Consider the following 23,967-nt stretch of genomic DNA (forward strand, 5'->3'; position numbering starts at 1 on the left):
TTCATGCAAAAACAAAAATTTTATCAAGAGGAAATTGTGATGGCTTTCATAGAAAAAAAATGTTGTAAATAATATGCACATTTTGAAACTTTTGAATACTAATAATTGTGCGATTTTTCAGACCTAGTAAAAACCTGACGAGTAGCTCTTTCAAAAAGTTATAGTGACAAAAGTTTTAATATATACTGAAATGCAAGCTGTTTAAATTTGATTGCTATTAATGCAAAAAAAAAAGCTTAGCATTTTAAAAGTACCGAAAAATTCAAAATGGCGGATTTTTTTTTTTTTTTTTTTTTTTTTTGCATTTCCATGACAACCAAAATTCTTTTTTGCTTTTTAATACTTGCTTTCATGTGCAAAACATACTAAAAATGCTTTTGAACTTAAATTGTAACAAATAAAAAAAAACGAAGCATATCTCCTTAACTATTCCAATGTTAAATTTAATTAATTTATATTGCAATTTAACATATTCCAATGTTAAGAAACAAAGAATAATTTCATGAAATAGCTCAGTAAATAATGCAATTACATATTGTGTAATCTTAAACCTATAATGGAGTTTCTCCCATAGTATCGACCTAACACGGACGTTACAAATTGCTTAAATTTATTTATTGCTGTATTCCCGAATTAGATAATCAATAGAAATCTTGGAACCTAACAGAAAAAAACAATAGAAGCAAAAAGCAGTTATTAATTAAAGCTACCAATTGTAAATGACAAGAAAGTAACACGTTGGACAGCCATCTTTATTTTTAAAACGAAGCAGGCTCACACTGCTGACCTTTGCCCTGAATATGACCAAAGTTTAATTCGACTTAAATATTACAGAATTCCACGCTATCCTTATATAAGAAGATCATCGAGTATCCATAAGGCATCTTGTAGAATCGAGTGTCCATAATACGTTCTGCAGAATCCAGTTTCCAATGTATGTGTGTTTCTAGTTAATGTGTAGCCATTAAAGTTGTAGAATAGACATTTCACACAAATAATTCATTTTAATGTCGCAAGCAGCATCGTTAATTTGTTTAGGAAAGTAGTAGTTGTAGCTGACGCAGTCTTCGTTTCCCCAGGCATTGTCTGGTTGCCCTGGAAATATTTGTTGAAAATTATAAAAACTAATAACTGAGAGTGTCGAAGCGTGGGGGGTAGGGGCGGGAATTGGGTTAATTTACTGAGTGTAATGTTCTAAACCGATATTTAAACGAATTTCTCTAACCTGCATATAAAAGAATATTTTGATAAATACATTTTGCCTAGCTGTATGATACCAAAGACGCGATAAATTGTGTTATTAATTCCATATTAATTGGCAGCATTTTCACAGTTTTGAGGCCAATGTGGAAAGTTTCTGCAATCTCCAACATAACAAAAGTTAGGATTCTATATTTAATAGTCGGCGGTTTTGCTAAACGGAGCAAAGACACGGAGAGCCTCCAAGATCTTCACAGACTAGCTGATGCAGACCTTCATGAACTAACGTCTTAGACAGCTTCTGAAATTGAGGTGGCAGGACAAAGTGCCTAATATAGACCAAAGGAGAAGGGCGAGGCCTATGACAGTACAAATATGAAGGAGGAAGTTGAGTTGGGTAGGACAAACATTGCGAAAGTTTCACACTAATGTGACACGTCAGGCGCTTGAGTGGTACTACCAAGGAAGGCGAATGAGAGCGCTCAAGGCAGACCATGAAGTGGAGTCTTTTTGGAAAAATTAAGACAGCAGGGATGTCTTGGGGGGCTGTAAAATCAACATCCGAGGATTGGGAAAAATGGAAGATATAAAGTTCAGTCCCTATGATACATAAACCGGAAGAGATCTCCCCTAAAATTTCTCGAATATTCTATCATATTACTACGGGGATGGCAACTCGGGACATAGACAATATTTTAAATCCATTTTTAATTACTTAAACTTTTTATAATAGAATAGAATCTCGTAAAAAAAAGAATTACACACCAAGTGAACGCCAAATAAATGTGCATATTAGTGCGGGATATTATTAGTACTTTATAAATTCACAGGCGTTTTTTGAGAAATCGGAAATAGCGTAAATTACGACTTCCGTTCGACGGAAATTATTCAAAATTTGACAGAAGGCAGAGAATTATAACTTTTACTTACATCTGAAATGTCATTTATCTATCTGAAATAATACTAAAAAAATTCATTAAAAAAACGTTTTAATAACAAGCTTTTATGTACTAATGCACTAAAAAGTAGAAAATAAATTATACACTACAATTTAAATTACTATAAAGAAAAGCGTGGGTCACTTTAGTACTTTAGTACCTATTGGATACCTTTACTAACATTTGAGAAGAGACCCACGCTTTTATTTATAGTAATTTAAATAGTAGTGTATAATTTATTTTCTACTTTTTAGTGCATTAGTACATAAAAGCTTGTTATTAAAACGTTTTTTTTTATGAATTTTTTTCAGTACTTTACATGTTTTATTTACAATATTGTTACATGACTAAAAACCATTGCGCGTCTATTGAACGTGATGGCGCAGCTATTGAACCTGATGGCGCAGCTATTGAACGTGATGACGCGTGTGGTGTGGTTGGATAGACATGCCTACTAATTCGGTCCAAATTTTAATTAATTCATAAAAAATAATTAGGCATCCAATTAAGTCAAATTTAGTTTCAGATTGCATTGTCTTCATGTCTTGACCCACGTGCCAAATGTGAATCGTATCGGTCAAGTAGAAGTTTCCAAATTTTCACTCCTGCGTTTCGATCTAGACTTACGACAGACCGACGACAGAGGAAGTGAGTTAAATAAAAGCTTGTAATTATAGGCTTTTGAAAAATTCAAAGTAGAAAAATTACCACTTCCGCTTATCGGAAATCGCCCAAAAGTTTATACGGATCTTCAATTTTTATATCATACTTATGTATAAAATTTCATAACCTAGCTGTAATGGTACTCGAGTTATCGTGTTTACACACACACACACACACACACACAGACACACAGGCATACATACACACAGACATACGGACAAGTTTGCAGAACTATGTTTTTCCGACCTAGGGAGCCCTAAAACGTCGAGATTTGCAAAAATTTCGATTTTTTTTTTGCACGATTACAAGACTTTCTCTATACTTCGTATATACGAGAAAGTAACAAGGAGTAATGAAGATAAGTAGATCAAGTGAAATGGCATCATTTTAGAAATGTTTTGAACTGCTTGAAAACTAATTTAATATATTTGCAATATTTACCTCTATATATGTCGGTTGTCAGTTGGTAACTTTTAGACATAGGATAAGTAATTTAGTAGCCACAATGCTAACTTACAATTTCACTAAGGAAATTAACCACATCGGTTTGTTCTAATAACAAGTATAATTATAATCTATATTTAGCAGCGCATGCTTCAATAAATAACTTTTTGATTATCATTCTCTAGCTATTATTGATTAGTCTTGTAGGCCCACGCAATCAACTAAGAATCATTACACGTTACCAGCTTAAAATGAATAAATAGGGCAACGAAATACTTTTTAAAGCATATTTACTAAGGATAATCTCAATACATTGTGTTGTTATTAATCGTTAATGTTGATTTTTAACAAATTATAACAAATCGTATAGAAAGTTTTTAGATACTTCAGTAATGTATGCACAATTTTATGAAATAGAAATATAACAAAATTAGCAAGTGGACAAGGCATAATACAAACCTGAAGGAAATAAACGAACTCGCCATGACGATGTAAGTATGGACCCATCATCGGCCCATTTAAAAACATCCTCTGTTTCGATGTCATCCAATCCTATCCATAGCATAACATTCAACGACGTCACTAGTTGTTGAAAAATATTGAGCTTCTCGTCCGTTTTAGGGGTGTAAAGAGTACCGCCCAACACTAGAGCAGCAAAATTCGATGTATAAGAAATGAGAAAATGTTATAAAAACCCTAACATCCAGAGATCTTTCAGAGATCTCTAAAGATTTTCAAAACTACTTATTGCAGTTATAATCTGAGTGCTAAAACTTACCCTCGCAAGCTAACTTTGCATTTGTGTAGTTGACACTTTCGCTGGATATCCGAACACAAAGACTTTGACTTCCGTTTTGCTGGAGGGTGAAATTGGTACCGGGGTTACATAACATAGTTGTGCTGTAAACTCCTTTGTGTTCTGTAGCCCGTGTCCACTCAACAGGATAATCGCCTAAAAGTTCGTTTGAAAATAGATAAATATGACTTTTGTACAAACAACTTCTCAAAGTGAATTGCTAGATGCATGTTCGTGATTGTATTGCTACCGCTAAACGGCTGAGTTTGTTAATAATCATTTTTTTACATGCATGGGAAGGGATGCTATAAACAATTCTGAAATAGTTTTACGGCAGAGAGAAGCCAGACGTTTACCCGAATGATCACTTGCCCTCAAATAGTCTGCAAAACTACCAGAGACAACAAATGTTTGATCAAGAGGATAATTACATTTACTATGTTTTTTTGTTTGTCCGTTTGGTGACAGGAGAGAATCTGCACTATGTATAGAACTGTACAATACGTAGTTAGGTAGAGAATAATTTTTGTTTTTACACAGACCGTTAATCACACATTAATTTAAAGACGTTAATTAATTTATTCATATATTAATTAGTAGATTAACCACACTAATTATAAAGTTTCAGAATAATGGCTTTATTGTGACGTCACATGATTTATTTACTTTTTATAACAATAATAGCGGCTTCCATACAAGATTTTTTCACCCATTCAAAAGTATAATAGCTAACTTTCAGTCGGCCATAGCTTTAGCGATACATGGTTTGCTATTTTTATTACGTTCCAACACTAATATCAATTTTTAACAGTCCTTTATATTTAAGTTAGAGTATAAAATAAATTTCTCTAGATCTAGAATCTAAAGATCGGCTGCCAAGGAAGTTATAGATCTAGATTCTAGGTCAAACCAAAATTAAGTAGTTAAAATAAAAACCATTTTAAATCACAATGAATTATTGAGTTTTTTAGTTTCTTTTATTATTTATTTTAGCCCTTAAATATTTGATATAAATCTTTGCTTTTTAGCTTCAAGGATCATCTAACTCAAGAATACAACTGATTTATCTATCTAGGTTCTAGATCTAGAAGTACCAGAAAACTCGACTTAACCAAACCAGTCGTAGAATGTAGATAACTCTATCACTAGATCTAGATAATAATGAGTTTCAGACAAAACTATTTCAGACCTTCATTATTTTATATAAAGCTTGTTATTAAAACGTTTTTTTATGAATTTTTTTTTCAGTAGTTTAACTTAAAAGAAATTTAAATAGAGTTGCATGACTAAAAACCATTAAGCACCTAATGAACATGATAAAGTACCTATAATAGAGCGGAATAGTTGGGCAAGTTATTTTACTAATTCGGACAACATTGAGTAAAATCATAAAACAGTAATTAGGCATCCAATTAATTCAACTTTAATGTCAGATTGCATTGTCTTCATGTCTTGACCCACGTGCCAACTTTGAACCGAATCTGTCAGAAGTGCCCGAAATTTAGCTCGAGCGTTTTGATCTAGACAGACAGAGAAAGCAAGTTAAATAAAAGCTTATAATAATTTTTTTAATAAAAAACTTTTTAATAACAAGCTTTTATGTAATAAGGCACTAAAAAGTAGAACATAAATTATACAATACTATTTAAAAAACTATTAATAAAAGCGTGCGTCGCTTTATTATCTATTCGATACCTTTAATAATATTTTTAACATAATCGTTTAAGTCTCTTAAATCAGTGTGTGCATTTAGTATGGTGTTGTGTTGACCAATAATGTATATAATTTGGTTTAGATTGTTCTAATATGTATTGGTGACCTATGTTATTTTAAAGGTGTTGGAATTTTAGCTGGTTAGATTTTTTTTTCTTTGTCACTAATATAGTTCAACGTATGTAAAGCATATTGCGTTTTGACCAATAACTATTTTATAAATACAACATTAAAAATATATTGGCCTATTATTCACGTGTAACGGGTACCGATGTTTAATACTTTATAAAGGAGGGTAAACTTTAGATATGAATGAAACGCTAGCTAAGATCAAAGGTAGTACTATGTATAAAGTAGTTATATTCACCTAGGCTGCAGGTATGAAGTGAGCTGTTGAAAATAAAGGAAAAACACCTAGACTCCATACACGCTCTGGCGCATGAAAGGGGACTTGATCCAGAAATTGTAATACCAAGGGGTAAGAACTTGACGTACGGGTTTGTCAGTACGGCAAATTGGTTGAATAAACTAACTGTCACTGATAAAAACAACGTTTTATGATAAGAATAAACATATGTTGAAGTAAAATAAATAATTAATTGACTCAATTAATAGGCGATTAACCGAAAATTAACCCACAGCTTATCGACAAAAATATATAATTAAGACAAAGTATATAGATTTAACACGTAATAAATATTGTTAATTTATAAATTAAAATAAACCGGGAATGTTCTCCCCTAAACTTCCTCAAATATTCTTATATAAAACAACATGGGATCCGTCCTCCTCAAATTGCTCTCAATAAACATGAGCGTCAAGGTGTTCATTATTAATTCTGCTGTTAGCAACGAGGTTAGGAAGAAACAACATGTCCAAGATATCCTGAGTGCTTTAAAAATTCCATATGATGTGGTTGATGTCCTTGATCCTCGAAATGATGAACAGCTCAAATTTATGCACTGCAATGCCAAACCAAAGAAACCAAACCAGAAACCTGTGTTTAATGGAGATGATTATTGTGGGGATTATTCCAAATTTGTCGAGTCATTAGAATGGGATCAGTTGTATGAATTTCTAAAACTTGAAAATCCAAACAAAACTTCCAAGGCATCAGTTATCACTGGGGAAGATGAGGAGGAACACAGAAAAAACTGATCAGGGAAAAGCTCATGATATCCTTATTCCTATGACAATACAAACTAGTGTGATGTTCATTTGCCCTGAATACATGTGATGTTTTGAAGACTGTGTGATACTTAGAGTTGAATCTCGTCCCTGATGTACATAACCACGTCTGTTGGCGGCATTTGTTGCAGATGTTTTAGAATAGCCACCCACTTGTTTTGGATTTTTTCTCAGTCATGGTAGTTATACATTTTAAAAAGTTGTATGAACATCTAATGTATAAGATGAATACAATCATGTAATAATCTTTAGAATGAATATGAATGTAGGAATTGTTTGTGTATATACAATTAAGGTTGAATTGTGTGGATGTAATGTAAAGAGAGAACTTGAATTGTTTTTAAAAATACATATACAGTTAAGTCAGTTGTCTTTGTTAACTTGTGACTATCCTGAACTAAAGGAAAACTACAGGCACAAATTAAGCTAATTTTTTTTACTTTGCTAAATTTTTACTATGCTTTGTCCAGTATTTGCTGATCCTTTCAATTGCTTAAATCTCAAACTTTTGTGAGTAAATGGTAGATTTTTATCATCATAATAGAAAGTATTTTCCAGAATTGGTTGAGAAAATTGCTCATGTTTTTTACAATAGTATAATAATTTCATTGCCTAGTGCTTTTCCTTTAAAAGGATGGACAGGGGTGTGTAAATGTCCAGTGTTAACCATTAATTTATTTAGAATAACACATTTTAGTATTTAATTTATCAGCAATGCAAGGGCACCTAACTTCATTCTTAAACCACTATTTCTGATACATAATGAGAGTTCAGATCACCATAACAAAAGAATAGACATTCTATTTAGCTTTAAATATCTTTTATACAAGTTGTAAAACAATGAATTTCCCAATTGCTGCTTTCAATGGGAAAAATCAATTTATCTTTTTACATATATAAAGCTTTGACCATAAGTTTACAAGTTTTATCTTGAATTAATATAATCGACCTTTGTGTCAAGCAGTTTTATGACAGGTAACAAATAATTTGATTGTAGCTTTCTCCATGACTTAGTGGCTAGTGTCAGCAAACTTTGCACCCCTGGAAAATAATTATTGTAATCAAAACGTCTCATATTATTCAGAGTCTCATTAAATGAAAGCTATTCAATTGTTATTCAGTTTCCCAGCTAATTATTTAGTTGTGTGAAAAATAGGTTCTAAAGATTGTTTTGTTAAATCTCTCATGCATGTTTTGTTAATATTCAAAAATAAGAAATACGAGCCGACCCGCAGCGTATCATACGCCGCTATTTAGTTGTTTTATTTTCTACTTTTCAGTAATTCATAATTTGTGAATTCGACAGTACCAATGCTGCCACTGAAAATATTTGCTTTAAAACACTAACCCCTCCCCCTTTCCCCTAACCCCGACCCTACACCCCCCCCCCCCCCCGCCCGTGAAAGCAGCCTCCTCTTAGTTATTTCTTAGTTACCTCCTGTAAGTTTAAAATCGAACTAAATTATCTGCCCCTAATAGACACCCGGCTCTACGGCTCTACGATTTGTAAACATTTAGCTTTGTAAACATTTAGCGTGACCACCACTCACCAGACAATGTGGGGGTGGGGTGGGGGTGGTAGTGATAGTGATAGAGAGAAAGAGAGGGGACTGCAAGGAGGCGTTTGCAGCTTGTTTTCTAACGGCTCGCAGAAGAGAATTATATATATAGATGATGTGATATACTTTTTACCTTAACACCATTATACAGTAAACAGTTTTGAAAACTGAGAAAAAAAATAAATAAAATAAAATAAAACAAAATAAAACAACAGGGGATGGGACCTCGCGATATACACATGATGTTTAATCCACTTTAAATACTTAATTTTTTTTAAATAAAATAAAATCTCGTAGAAATAAGAATTGCACACCAAGTGAACGCCAAATAAAATATGCATAATAGTGCGCAATATTATTAGTACTTTATAAATTTACATTCGTTTTTTGAGAAATCGGAAAAAGCGTAAATTACTTCTTCCCGGAAATTACTCAAAATGTGATAGATAGTAGAAAATTAGATCTTTTACTTACATGTGAAATTTCATTTAACTATGTGAAATAGTACTCAAGTTATAGGCTTTTGAAAAATTCAAAGTAGAAAAAGTACCACTTCCGGTTATCGGAAATCGCTCAAAAGTTGATACGGATCTACAATTTTGATAACTACTTATATATAAAATTTCATCATGCTAGCTGTAACGGTACTCAAGTTATGGTGTTTACACACACACAGACAGACACACATACATACACACAGACATACGGACAAGATTGCAAAACTATGTTTTTCCGACTCAGGGAGCCCTAAAACGTCGAGATTTGCACAAAATCTCGATTTTATCTTTTGCTCGATTACAAGACTTTCTCTATACTTCGTATATACGAGAAAGTAAAAAAAAAAAACAAAGAAAAATAAGTAATATATAAATGAACAAATAACTATCAAAGCAGCCGTTTTCGGCTAGGGTTAGGGTTAGGGTTAAGGTATTATTACAAGCTTTTATTTAACTCACTTCCTCGTAAGTCTGTTTGTCTGTCTTGATCGAAACGCCCGAGCGAAATGGCAAGCACTTCTAACTGACAGATACGGTTCGTAGTTGGAACGTGGTACAAGACATGAATTTTTGACTTAATCGGATGCCTAATTTATTTTTATCAATTTATTAAAATTTTGACCAAATTAGTAGGCAGTTCTATCCAACTACTCCACACGCGCAATCACGTTCAGTAGCACGCAATGGTTTTTAGTCATGTAACTCTATTGTAAATAAAAACATGTAAAGTACTAAAAAAAATTCATAAAAAAAACGTTTCAATAACAAGCTTTTATGTAATAATTCACTAAAAAGGGGCCAGTATCGGACAACAACAGCGTCGTTGTGTTGTGTGTTATCTCTCAGGGTCACCAGTGTTACACTTATATGATTAAAATAAATACATTAAACAAGTTAATAAAAAGTCTAGTGACAATTTAAGCGCAATTTCCTTATGCTATCCATAACAATTTTTAATTTTTTGTGACCGAACGAAAGGATATTTTTTTGCGCTAAAAAAAAGACAACTATATTAACCTATATCAAAGGAAATAGTTTTATTTTAACGAGTAGGCCTACACGATGCTCAGTTTAAATGTTCTTAATTAATTTTTTGTGACCGAACGAAAGGATATTTTTGAAAACTTTCTTCGGCAATATTGTTGTAAACAATGGCGGAAATCGATTGGTAAATGTTTCAAGTCGCTAAGTGATCCGGTTGCCGAGATATGGGCCAAAAACTGCATTTTTCGAGGTTTTTTGGCTTTTCCGGGAAATCCAGGAAGGAATTTCGGGATTTTTTTTTGGCCCACAAGCATCCTCTGAACTTGCTTAACATATTTGCTTTGGAACTAGTCCTCGATATTGCTTCGTTGAGGAGGAGATACGACTTAAAGCTGCGGACACACATCCATCCATCCATCCATCCATCACTAGAAATGACGAGTTAATAATCGCAATTGTCCAGTATGGAAATTGCGCTAAAAAATTAAAGAACATTGCACAAGGCTACGCTCAATACATAAACACAAAGATGTAAGAATTTTTAAAATGATAAGCAGCTGTATCATATCATTATACATGAACCCTCTTTGATAGAAATTAAAACAATTGCAATCCTTTATATTTAGTTTTAAAGGTTGCACTATTAGTGCCAAATTATCAATCAATTCTAGAACAGAAGTAAACTAAATTAAAATATCGAATGCAAAAATGTAAGCCCTTGAACGTTTTCTAATCCAACGTAAGTTCTCACCGAAAAACTAAATCTAAACGTGTTTATAAATATAAACAGAAGCTGTGACTAAAAGTTACTGTAGGCCCTAATCCTTACAATAAAACTGGTGTATTAGAAAGCAAAGGCCCGGGCATAAAAAAAAAATAAACCGGGAGTGTTCTCCCCTAAACTTTCTCAAATATTCTTATATAACACTACGGGGGATGGCAACTCGGGATATGGACATGATTTTTAATCCATTTTTAATTACTTACACTGTTTAAGGGGGTAGGCTCGGGGAATAAACGGGAAAAAAACGTTTTAATTAATCACGTATAATTAATTATTTGTGTATGTATAAGTTAGGGTACATAAAGAATTTTTTTTTGCATGCATCAGGGACTCTTCTGAAATATGGTTGCCATGGCAACGGTGGCCATCTTGGAAAAAAACTACCTTTTAAGGAGTTCTAAAATTTCATAGAGCAAAATATATATCATTGATCCTTCTTGTACTATCACTGGTAGAGTCAGCTGGCAAATTTTTGTAAGAGAAAAATTTCATGTATAAGTATTATATCAAATTTGTAGATCCTTTTTACCTTTTCAACGATTTCCGATAAACGGAAGTGGAATTTATTCTACATTCAATTTTTCAAATGCCTATAAGTTGAGTACTATTTCAGATAGATAATTGAAATTTGACATGTAAGTAAAAGATCTAATTCTCCACCTTCTGTCAAATTATAAGTAATTTTAGTTGACCGGAAGTAGTAATTTATGCTATTTCAGTTTTCTCAACAAACAAAACGCATGTGAATTTATAAAGTACTAATAATATTCAGCATTATTATACACATTTCGCTTGGCGTTCGCTTGGTGCGCAATTCTTTTTTCTACGAAATTCTATTCTATTTTTCAAATTTTAAGTAATTTAAAATAACGTCTATATTCCGAGTTGCCATCCCACGTAGTGGTTTATAAGAACATTCGAGAAAGTTTATTTTTTTCACGATTACAATACTTTCTCTATACTTCGTATACGAGAAAGTTAAAAGCATTTATTTCTTCTATTATTTGGAATGGTATATTATTATATTGCACACCACAGGACATTTCTGAAACACTCAAATGCATCGCAATACGGTTCTTATCGTACAAATAAGTTCAATACTTTTACTTCACTGGCAAAAATCTTCCTGCAATACAATGGAAATAATTTATCGGAATAGACTTGCTTATATAAAATGTTGACCAGTATTTAAATTCGAAATTTCAAAGCTACAATATTTTGAACATATCACCCACTGGTAGTACTGTACTGTCAAAACTGCTTGTCATTGTAATTTGTAAAAGCAATGAGTATAAACTTAACTGTGACCGATCTAATTGAGCATGAGAGATTTATTGCGATAGCGACTCAACATAACAACTGTCATTTCTGGAAATCAGTTTCTACAAAGATTGTTAAATTTTACACTTTAAATAGCTATGTCTGTAACACAACTGTAACTACACTCAGTAAAAAAAAACTGTAATTAGTTAAAAGATTAAAACATTTTTAAAAAATTCATAAAAAAACGTTTTAATAACAAGCTTGTATGTACTAATGCACTAAAAAAGTAGAAAATAAATTATACACTACTATTTAAATTACTATAAAGAAAAGCGTGGGTCACTTTAATGCTTTAGTACCTATTGGATACCCTTACTAATATTTGAGAAGAGACCCACGCTTTTCTTTATAGTAATTTAAATAGTAGTGTATAATTTATTTTCTACTTTTTAGTGCATTAGTACATAAAAGCTTGTTATTAAAACGTTTTTTTATGAATTTTTTTTCAGTACTTTACCTGTTTTATTTACAATAGTGTTACATGACTAAAAACCATTGCGCGTCTATTGAACGTGATGGCGCAGCTATTGAACCTGATGGCGCAGCTATTGAACCTGATGACGCGTGTGCTGTGGTTTGATAGACATGCCTACTAATTCGGTCCAAATTTTAATTAATTCATAAAAAATTAATTAGGAACCCAATTAAATCAAATTTAGTTTCAGATTGCCTTGTCTTCATGTCTTGACCCACGTGCCAAATGTGAATCGTATCGGTCAAGTACAACTGTCCGAATTTTCACTCCTGCAGTTTCTATCTAGACTGACGACAGACTGACGACTGACGATAGAGGAAGTGAGTTAAATAAAAGCTTGTAAAAACTGCGATAAATATATTTTTAAATATGAAATTAATATCTCACTTTTTTGGAGCTATAGATCTATATCTTTTAGTAACGACATCATATAAAATTTTTCCTATGCAGGTATTTGTACCAAATGGAAAAAAGGGGCATTTAATGACCTGATATATATATATATATATATATATATATATATATATATATATATATATATATATATATATATATATATATATATATATATATATATATGCATTTATATGGTTCTATGTGCTTTTACCACAAGTGCTTTGACCATAAGGGTTTTGTCCACAGCGGGGCTTTGATCACAACGGGGGTTTGACCACAGAAGGCGGTTAACCATAATATATAGGTTTTTAAAATAGAAATTAGAAACTGTTATTTGATTTAAATTTATGATACAACAAATACGATTTTATACATGTTTCCCGAGAGACCATTAGTAGAAATTAACATGCACTAAAAAAATTCTCGTTATTTTAGTCTCCACATAAAGGCTGGTGCTAGGGCTTATAGATTTATTTAAAATTTAAATACAACACAAATAATACGACATATAACAAATTTCATAAATAAATAATGTAGATGTACTTGAAAATATATAGCGTAAATAAAAGATAAAAAAGGATTTTAAAAAACATGCAATTAGTACAGTCAAAGAAGAAATACTTGTATGGTTAACAAAATTAAGATGTGCTATTTCACACAAATGTGTCAGTACATCTGTTTGTCCATATGTCAGTACATCTTTTTGACCACATATCAGTACATCTGTTTGACCACATGTCAGTACATCTGTTTGTCCATATGTCAGTACATCTTTTTGACCACATATCAGTACATCTGTTTGACCACATGTTAGTACATCTGTTTGTCCATATGTCTAAACAGCGCGTGTGATCAAACACCTGTTCACAAACCACCTGGGATCACAGACCCTTTGCTACGAAAACACCTGTGGTCAAACCCCTTATTGTCAAAGCCCCGTTATGATCAAAGCCCCTATGGTCAAACCACCTACGGTCAAACCACCTATGGTCAAACCCCCTATGGTCAAAGCACCTGTGGTCAAAGGTTCGCGCACCATTTATAACTGTGTCTGATTTTGGCTATTGATAGTTAAATGTTGCTTTGCTTAAAAAATATAGCTTTGTCTAATGTATTATTCGAACCAAAATTAAACATTGTATGTTTTACTTACATGTAAACAGCAATGGAAGCAGATAGGCAAACGTAGGTAGCATTGTAATACCGATTTCAGCTAAATTAAACAATATAGTAAACATTATCAAATGTTATTATTTAATATTAACATTACAATGTTTTCTATAACTGATTTTTTTCAACAAAATATTTTAATGCTAACGTTAACCTAAACCCAGCGTAAATGAAACTATTGAATTACCAGATACGTTTTTTACGTTATTTTATCATTTTAGAGTTAACGTTAAAGTGGTGCAAGGGTTTGATTTAGACTTAGGCTAAGGGTTTGGGCAAGGGTTTTATTTAGAGTAGGTTAAGATTGGGCAAGGGTTTGGTTAATAAATTTGTGTTAATGGATAATTGAAAGATTAAAAATAGCTATGTCTTTTGTACTTGCAAATAACGGTTTAAAAGTACGCTAACTATTTTTAATATTAACGAGATACATAATATATTATTTGATATACAAAATTCACTTACCTTATTAACGCTATAAAATCTAGAAGAGTGAGCGAATGCAATGTAATCAGCTCTTGTGCTAGTTTGGGTTAGTCAGTATGGTTGGTCAGTATGGTTGGTCAGTATGGTTGGTCTGACAGTTCATATCAACTGTTAGTTTCCATTTAAGTTAATAATTAAAAAAAAACATCAGACTTCAATTAATTAAACGGCATCAGATTAGAAAAAAATCAATGAACTAGGTCTTTCAACATTAGAGATGTTAATCTATTTCCGAGTGGAAATTTGTTCGCTTCCGTTTTACAATTTTTCCCGTGTGTTTTGGATCGAACACTTGTACTTAATTTAACGGTTCTAAAAAATTTTGATGTTTGAAAATTTATGATTTGTCAGCAGTTTTGTTTTATGCTTACGCACGTAATGTATGTCTTTTAAATGAATTATAACTAGATAGAAATGAACAACGCCCTTAACGTTGACACCCCACACAATGTAAACATGTCTTTATTTTTGGCACCAAACATAAACTGAAAGAGGTTTTTAACATTAGCACTCAACATAAACTGAACGGGGTTTTTAACTTTGGAACCCAACATAAACTGAACGAGGTTTTTAATTTTGGCACACACTTACAATCACATCTATACTTTTTTCAGTAAAGAATTTCTTACCACAAACACCCATTTCACGATACTTTCCCTAACAAAGACGAAGGTTATAATTTACTACAAACCCCACCAGGCTAAGCTGAATAGAAAATATCATATTACATGACCTAGTGGGAGACATCATATTACATGACCTAGTGAGAGACATCATATTACATGACCTAATGGGAGACATCATATTACATGACCTAATGGGAGACATCATATTACATGACCTAATGGGAGACATCATATTACATGACCTAATGGGAGACATCATATTACATGACCTAGTGAGAGACATCATATTACATGACCTAATGGGAGACATCATATTACATGACCTAATGGGAGACATCATATTACATGATCTAATGGGAGACATCATATTACATGACCTAGTGAGAGACATCATATTACATGACCTAATGGGAGACATCATATTACATGACCTAATGGGAGACATCATATTACATGATCTAATGGGAGACATCATATTACATGACCTAATGGGAGACAGCATATTACATGACCTAGTGAGAGACATCATATTACATGACCTAATGGGAGACATAATATTACATGATCTAATGGGAGACATCATATTACATGACCTAATGGGAGACATAATATTACATGATCTAATGGGAGACATCATATTACATGACCTAATGGGAGACATAATATTACATGACCTAATGGGAGACATCATATTACATGACCTAATGGGAGACATCATATTACATGATCTAGTGAGAGATATCATATTACATGACCTAGTGAGAGACATCATATTACATGACCTAGTGAGAGACATCATATTACATGATCTCATGGGAGACATCATATTACATGACCTAATGGGAGACATCATATTACATGACCTAATGGGAGACATCATATTACATGACCTAATGGGAGACACCATATTACATGACCTAATGGGAGACATTATATTATATGACCTAATGGGAGACATCATATTACATGACCTAATGGGAGACATCATATTACATGACCTAATGGGAGACATCATATTACATGATCTAATGGGAGACATTATATTATATGACCTAATGGGAGACATCATATTACATGACCTAGTGAGAGACATCATATTACATGACCTAATGGGAGACATCAATTACATGACCTAATGGGAGACATCATATTACATGATCTAATGGGAGACATTATATTATATGACCTAATGGGAGACATCATATTACATGACCTAATGGGAGACATCATATTACATGACCTAATGGGAGACATCATATTACATGACCTAATGGGAGACAGCATATTACATGACCTAGTGAGAGACATCATATTACATGACCTAATGGGAGACATAATATTACATGATCTAATGGGAGACATCATATTACATGACCTAATGGGAGACATAATATTACATGATCTAATGGGAGACATCATATTACATGACCTAATGGGAGACATAATATTACATGACCTAATGGGAGACATCATATTACATGACCTAATGGGAGACATCATATTACATGATCTAGTGAGAGATATCATATTACATGACCTAGTGAGAGACATCATATTACATGACCTAGTGAGAGACATCATATTACATGATCTCATGGGAGACATCATATTACATGACCTAATGGGAGACATCATATTACATGACCTAATGGGAGACATCATATTACATGACCTAATGGGAGACACCATATTACATGACCTAATGGGAGACATTATATTATATGACCTAATGGGAGACATCATATTACATGACCTAATGGGAGACATCATATTACATGACCTAATGGGAGACATCATATTACATGATCTAATGGGAGACATTATATTATATGACCTAATGGGAGACATCATATTACATGACCTAGTGAGAGACATCATATTACATGACCTAATGGGAGACATCAATTACATGACCTAATGGGAGACATCATATTACATGATCTAATGGGAGACATTATATTATATGACCTAATGGGAGACATCATATTACATGACCTAATGGGAGACATCATATTACATGACCTAATGGGAGACATTATATTACATGACCTAATGGGAGACATCATATTACATGACCTAATGGGAGACATCATACTACATGACCTAATGGGAGACACCATATTACACGACCTAGTGAGAGACATCATATTACATGATCTAATGGGACACATCATATTACATGACCTAATGGGAGACATAATATTACATGACCTAATGGGAGACATCATATTACACGACCTAATGCGAGACATCATACTACATGACCTAATGGGAGACATCATATTACATGACCTAGTGAGAGACATCATATTACATGATCTAATGGGAGACCTCATATTACATGACCTAATGGGAGACATCATATTACATGATCTAGTGAGAGACATCATATTACATGACCTAATGGGAGACATCATATTACATGACCTAATGGGAGACATCATATTACATGACCTAATGGGAGACATAATATTACATGACCTAATGGGAGACATCATATTACATGACCTAATGGGAGACATAATATTACATGACCTAATGGGAGATATCATATTATATGACCTAATGGGAGACATCATATTACATGATCTAATGGGAGACATAATATTACATGATCTAATGGGAGACATCATATTACATGACCTAGTGAGAGACATCATATTACATGATCTAATGGGAGACATCATATTACATGACCTATTGAGAGACATCATATTACATGATCTAATGGGAGACATCATATTACATGACCTAATGGGAGACATAATATTACATGACCTAATGGGAGACATCATATTACATGACCTAGTGAGAGACATCATATTACATGACCTAGTGAGAGACATCATATTACATGATCTAGTGAGAGATATCATATTACGTGACCTAATGGGAGATATCATATTATATGACCTAATGGGAGACATCATATTACATGATCTAATGGGAGACATCATATTACATGACCTAATGGGAGACATCATATTACATGATCTAATGGGAGACATCATATTACATGACCTAGTGAGAGACATCATATTACATGATCTAGTGAGAGATATCATATTACGTGACCTAATGGGAGACATCATATTACATGACCTAGTGAGAGACATCATATTACATGATCTAATGGGAGACATCATATTACATGACCTAATGGGAGACATAATATTACATGACCTAATGGGAGACATCATATTACATGACCTAGTGAGAGACATCATATTACATGACCTAGTCAGAGATATCATATTACATGACCTAATGGGAGACATCATATTACATGATCTAATGGGAGACATTCTATTACATGACCTAATGGGAGACATCATATTACATGATCTAATGGGAGACATAATATTACATGATTTAATGGGAGACATAATATTACATGACCTAATGGGAGACATCATATTACATGACCTAATGGGAGACATCATATTACATGACCTAATGGGAGACATTATATTACATGATCTAATGGGAGACATCATATTACATGATCTAATGGGAGACATCATATTACATGACCTAATGGGAGACATCATATTACATGATCTAATGGGAGACATCATATTACATGACCTAGTGGGAGACTTTACCTTACTTGACCTAAAGGGCGTTATCACCTTATTTGATCTTAAGGGCACGAACCTTCGTTTACACCTAAGTCCTTAGAGTAACAGAAAGAACCACTGTGTTAGGTGTATAACTCTAAATGGAAGGAAAATTCAAAGGAGGGGAACTGTGACCCGAGAACTAGTGGGTCTAGGAAGAAAGCAAAAAGAAATATGCTCGAAATAATCGATACCAATCTTGAAACAGTGGAAGGTTTTATCCACACACATTTCTACAGCTTCACATAGCCATTAAACTGTCATCACCTCGATGAACTGTGCACGCCTAAGGTAATGCTATTGTACTAACGCTAAATTTACTAACATCGATAGAAGTGTATTTTGTGTGCCCGAGAGAGGTCAAACAGTGTATTGCATTAATCGTTAATGGTCGATGGCTATATTGTTTGTAATACATGTATATCAGGTTTAAGTATGTTATCACCAAAGTGAAAAGGTATAATTTTGTGATATTGTGTTATAGCCTTTAGCTCGGTAATGTTGTTTTAGTACAAAATAACAGTTTGATCAGTGTTTCAATTTATGCTGATGAAAGTACCAGTGTTTAATTAGTTTGTCAATATGTGCATAAAATGTATCATCGTTTGAGTAGTGTAACTATTAAAAGTACCATCGTTTGAGTAGTGTAACTATTAAAAGTACCATCGTTTGGGTAGTGTAGCTATTACAATTACCATAGTTTGAGTAGTGTAGCTATTAAAAGTACCATCGTTTGGGTAGTGTAGCTATTAAAAGTACCATCATTTGAGTAGTGTAGCTATTGAAAGTACCATCATTTGAGTAGTGTAGCTATTACAATTACCATAGTTTGAGTAGTGTAGCTATTAAAAGTACCATCGTTAGGGTAGTGTACCCCATGGCCAGTCCGCGGATAGGCCTGCCAAAGGCCGAGCTTAAGTACAGTTTCGGACTTTGACCGGTCAATAGGAGGCGATAGTGGCCAATGCGCGCACTGGCAGGCCAATGCGTGCTGTGGCCGACTTTGGGCTTTGACCGTAACATATATAAAGCTTTAGGCGCTTCAAATTTGGCTCCTGCCTTAGGGCGAAAGAACACGGGGGCCGGTGTAGGTTGGCCAACAAGTCCACAGAGAGGGGGTCAAAACTGACCTAGACTATATATCGAAAAGAAATTCCCACGTAGGAACCTCTTCATAACTCCTGAGGTCTTAGACCGAACCTGGGGGTTGGCAAAAAAACTATGATATGTTCCGGAAAACTCCGTAAGGCCTTTAGAACGATGACTATTTTCAAAACAATGTTTTGGAAGTTTGGCTCTGTACGTCTCGCTTATAAACCTGGGAAAATAAATCGGCCTTATGGATATATTGTTTAAATATTGGAGTGCAGTGTTTGATTTAGCGCCCCGAGATCACCTGTAGCTATCTTTGCACCTGCGATTCGCTTATTGCACAGGAAGATAGGGTTACTACTTGAATCCACTGGCGGCAGTGTCATCCGGAGCACCTATGAGCAGTTTGGCCCCTACAATCGTTTAAAGTTAACACAGCACTAGGCATAACTCTCGCTACTACATTCAATGTTTAAATCTAACCAGGGGATTGCACCCGTCACATTAATGTAATCGATGGCTCCCGCTATTCCCCTGACAACTGGGCCGTCGCCTAGGGTTTATTGGCGTAAAACAAAGTTTACAGCTTGCCCTGGGGTGTCTCGTAGGTAGTCTGGATAAACCCAAACCCCAATAACTAAGATCCATGTGCCGACATTGTTTTCATTAAATTAAACAAGGCACACATCTAAAAATACACGACTGGTAACGTTTTGATGAAAATGTTATAAAAAACTGTGCCAGTTTGACATGATGGGCTAGATTTGGAGAGTCTGTGCTTCTCACTTTAAAAACTGTATGGGGGCCATCTCACGTTTTTTGAAAACCTCTGAATTATTCGTGTAACAGATGGAAAAACAAAAAATATCATGTCCACAAACACTTTAATAAGTAAGAAAAATTAGGAAAGGGGAGGGGTCTAGTTTCGACACTGAGGGATAGATAGGCAGCATTTTTTCAATTATGAATGAGACTGTACCACAGAAGCGACAATAATACACGCATCTCTGTAACCAAGTAAGACTGCGGCCATGTAAAATTATCTCATCCAAAACCCATTTTTGCAGACTTATCAAAGGTAATGTCCTAAGCGTCAGTTAATATGGCAGCGGATGCTGTAAAGGAACAACTAGTACCATCCAATCACTGGATAAAACGCATGGACTGGCCAACACCGTTTTTATTGATAAATTATAGTAAAATAGGCATACTGCCTAGCTTCGCTTAGGTTTTCAAAAACATTTGAGAATTTGATTGCTTAATAATTAATTAGTATTCGGCTGATATGTGGGGTGCTCACGTTTTAACAGCAATGTTAATTTTAGAGAAATTGTTGTTCTTTTTACTTTCTCGTATATACGTAGTATAGAGAAAGTATTGTAATCGTGCAAAAAAAAAAATCGAGATTTTTACAAATCTCGACGTTTTACACCTCACTGATACGGAAAAACATAATTTTGCAATCTTGTCCGTATGTCTGTGTGTGTGTGTCTGTGTGTGTGTCTGTCCGTGTGTAAACACGATAACTTGAGTACCGTTACAGCTAGGTTGATGAAATTTCATATATAAGTATTTTATCAAAATCGTAGATCCGTATCAACTTTTGAGCGATTTCCGATAACCGGAAGTGGTACTTTTCCTACTTTGAATTTTTTAAAAGCCTATAACTTGAGTACTATTTCAGATAGATAAATGAAATTTCACATGTAAGTAAAAGATCTAATTCTCTACCTTCTGTTAAATTTTGAGTAATTTCCGTTGACTGGAAGTAGTAATTTACGCTACTTCCGATTTCTCAAAAAACTAATGTAAATTTTAAAAGTACTAATAATATTGCGCACTATTATGCGCTTTTTTTATTTGCGCTCACTTGGTGTGCAATTAATTTGTCTACGAGATTTTATTCTATTTTTAAAACTTTAAGTATTTAAAATGGATTAAAAATCATGTCTATAGCCCGAGTTTCCATCCCCTGTTATTTTATATAAGAATATTCGAGAAAGTTTAGGGGAGATCACTCCCGGTTTATTTGTTTAGAGGTCGTTTTCAGAGATAATGATCGGATGTTCGCAATGTATGGCTCAAAAGGTAATTAGAACTACTGAAGTTCCCTGAACAGTATACCTTATAATTTATATTACATTGACTTTTAAAATTAATTTTTACATTTAACTATCATACATACTTTAATTAACAATTTTATTTTTTACTGAAACAAATGCTATACTTTGTCATTTTCTGTTTATGTTTAAAATATAAAATTGTTTAAAATATAATTACTTTAAAAAGCTACCTCCCTTGTAAATTGACCGAATGACGTAGTCTTTGCTTAGTTGTTTTAACAAACAGTTGCAATGCTTATATAAGAAAATACGCCTTCCGGACCAATGTAACGAAAATTATTTTTTTTCCGACGGGAATAACGTTTTTTGTCACCCTCCAGGGTCGGTATACGACCTCACAAAATACGAGGGGGGTCGTTCCGCAATTTATATATATATATATATATATATATAGCTTATGTAATGAGAATGTCATTCGTGGTCACTTTTCAGCCTTCGCCGTGCGAGCAGAGGCTGACCGATATTTTATCCATAGGGCCAATTCATTTACCCAGGTTTATAAAAACAACGAGCCAAAGTTCCCAAATATTGTTTTGAAAATAATCATCATTTTTCACCAAATTAACAATGTTTACATAGGGAATTCGGACCGGACAGTTCTAAAGGCCTTCCGAAGTTTTCCCGAAGATAACGCCTATTCTATAGTGACCCTCGCGGGTATTTTTACAACCTCAGGAGTTATGAATGAGTTTGTACGTTCAGATATTTGTATTTTTTTTACAAAAATGGTACTACCCACCCACCTACACTCCTACCCACCTACCTACCCACCTACCTACCTACCTACCTACCTACCTACCTACCTACCTACCTACCTACCTACCTACCTACCTACCTACCTACCTACCTACCTAGCTACCTACCTAACTACCTACATACCTACCTACCTACCTACCTACCTACCTACCTACCCACCCCCACCCACACGGCTCCCGGTCAAAAAAACCCTGGACAAAACCCCCTCCCCGCGACATAAACCCCCTGGACAAATACCCCCCGCGATATAAACCCCCTGGACAAAAACCCCCCAATTGAGGTTTATATAAGGAAAAACCAAAGATGATCAGAAACAAAATTAATATATAAATACAAAACAAACAATTGAAATTTTTTTTAATTTTTATTATAACTTAAAAAAAACAGATTGAGATTGTGAGCGATGCCTCGCAAATACTCAATAATGCTGGACTCATTAAACTTTTAACAACAGTTAAAATTCGAGAGCTGCTATCAATATATTTTTTTCTGTTTTTGTAAATAGTGACCTGAATTAATCTGTGTACAATAAACCTCTAGGAAAGATTGTTCCTTTATAGTAAAGTCAATAAATTTCCAAATATTTGGGTGGCAACATCTCATATTCGACTAAAAACTTCTGTGCCAGCCTTCAACTGAGTTGCTTGTTTTTGACATATGGTCTTCAGCACGTGTGTGCATGTTCCACATATCAAGTGGAAACAATGGCTGTCTCCGACCTCGACGTTGTGGTCTGCCAATATAGTAGTCCTCAAAGTAGTCTGCAATCGGCATTGCTTCTTGGGGGAAAATTTCCAATAATTTTTCGAAGGCATAACTCATGTATTCGATGGTAACAAAGGCCAACGCACGTAGCATTCTGAGCTTGAGAGCTAATTCACTATCAGTTTGGTAGAGTTGTTGAAGGCCAGAGTCCTGAATTTTTCTGTATATATTTTGGCTAATATGGAAGAAACATCATTTGACCTCACACTCTGGAAATACCCTTTCAACACTTTTTATCACAGCCATTTCAAAGTCAATCATAATAGAAATTGGTTGCAGGTTTTTGTTTAAGACCGTTAGCTGCTGTAAGAGTGTTGTGTATGTTTCCTGTGTTTTGTTTTGAAGTAAGGCATAAACACATGGAACAGT

The 23,967-nt window shown here is 33.9% G+C and overlaps 2 protein-coding genes across 2 annotated transcripts; one reads left to right on the plus strand and one right to left on the minus strand.

Annotated features, from left to right (window-relative positions):
- Positions 1–519: 519 nt before the first annotated feature.
- LOC131937155 (collectin-11) lies at positions 520–6,395 on the minus strand. The gene is made up of 4 exons (XM_059294355.1): positions 6,122–6,395; positions 4,024–4,197; positions 3,705–3,890; positions 520–1,095 (listed from the first exon to the last, which is right to left on the minus strand). The coding sequence occupies exons 1-4, from the start codon at positions 6,177–6,179 to the stop codon at positions 965–967; spliced, it is 549 nt and encodes a 182-aa protein (XP_059150338.1). The 5' UTR covers positions 6,180–6,395; the 3' UTR covers positions 520–964.
- A 169-nt stretch (positions 6,396–6,564) lies between these two features.
- On the plus strand, positions 6,565–6,912 carry LOC131937073 (SH3 domain-binding glutamic acid-rich-like protein 2). The gene has a single exon (XM_059294262.1). The coding sequence runs from the start codon at positions 6,565–6,567 to the stop codon at positions 6,910–6,912; it is 348 nt and encodes a 115-aa protein (XP_059150245.1).
- Positions 6,913–23,967: the final 17,055 nt, after the last annotated feature.

The sequence above is a fragment of the Physella acuta genome, unplaced genomic scaffold (assembly GCF_028476545.2).
Source record: "Physella acuta isolate Inbredline_101_S28 unplaced genomic scaffold, ASM2847654v3 ptg000200l, whole genome shotgun sequence".
Classification (NCBI taxonomy): Eukaryota; Metazoa; Mollusca; class Gastropoda; family Physidae; genus Physella; species Physella acuta.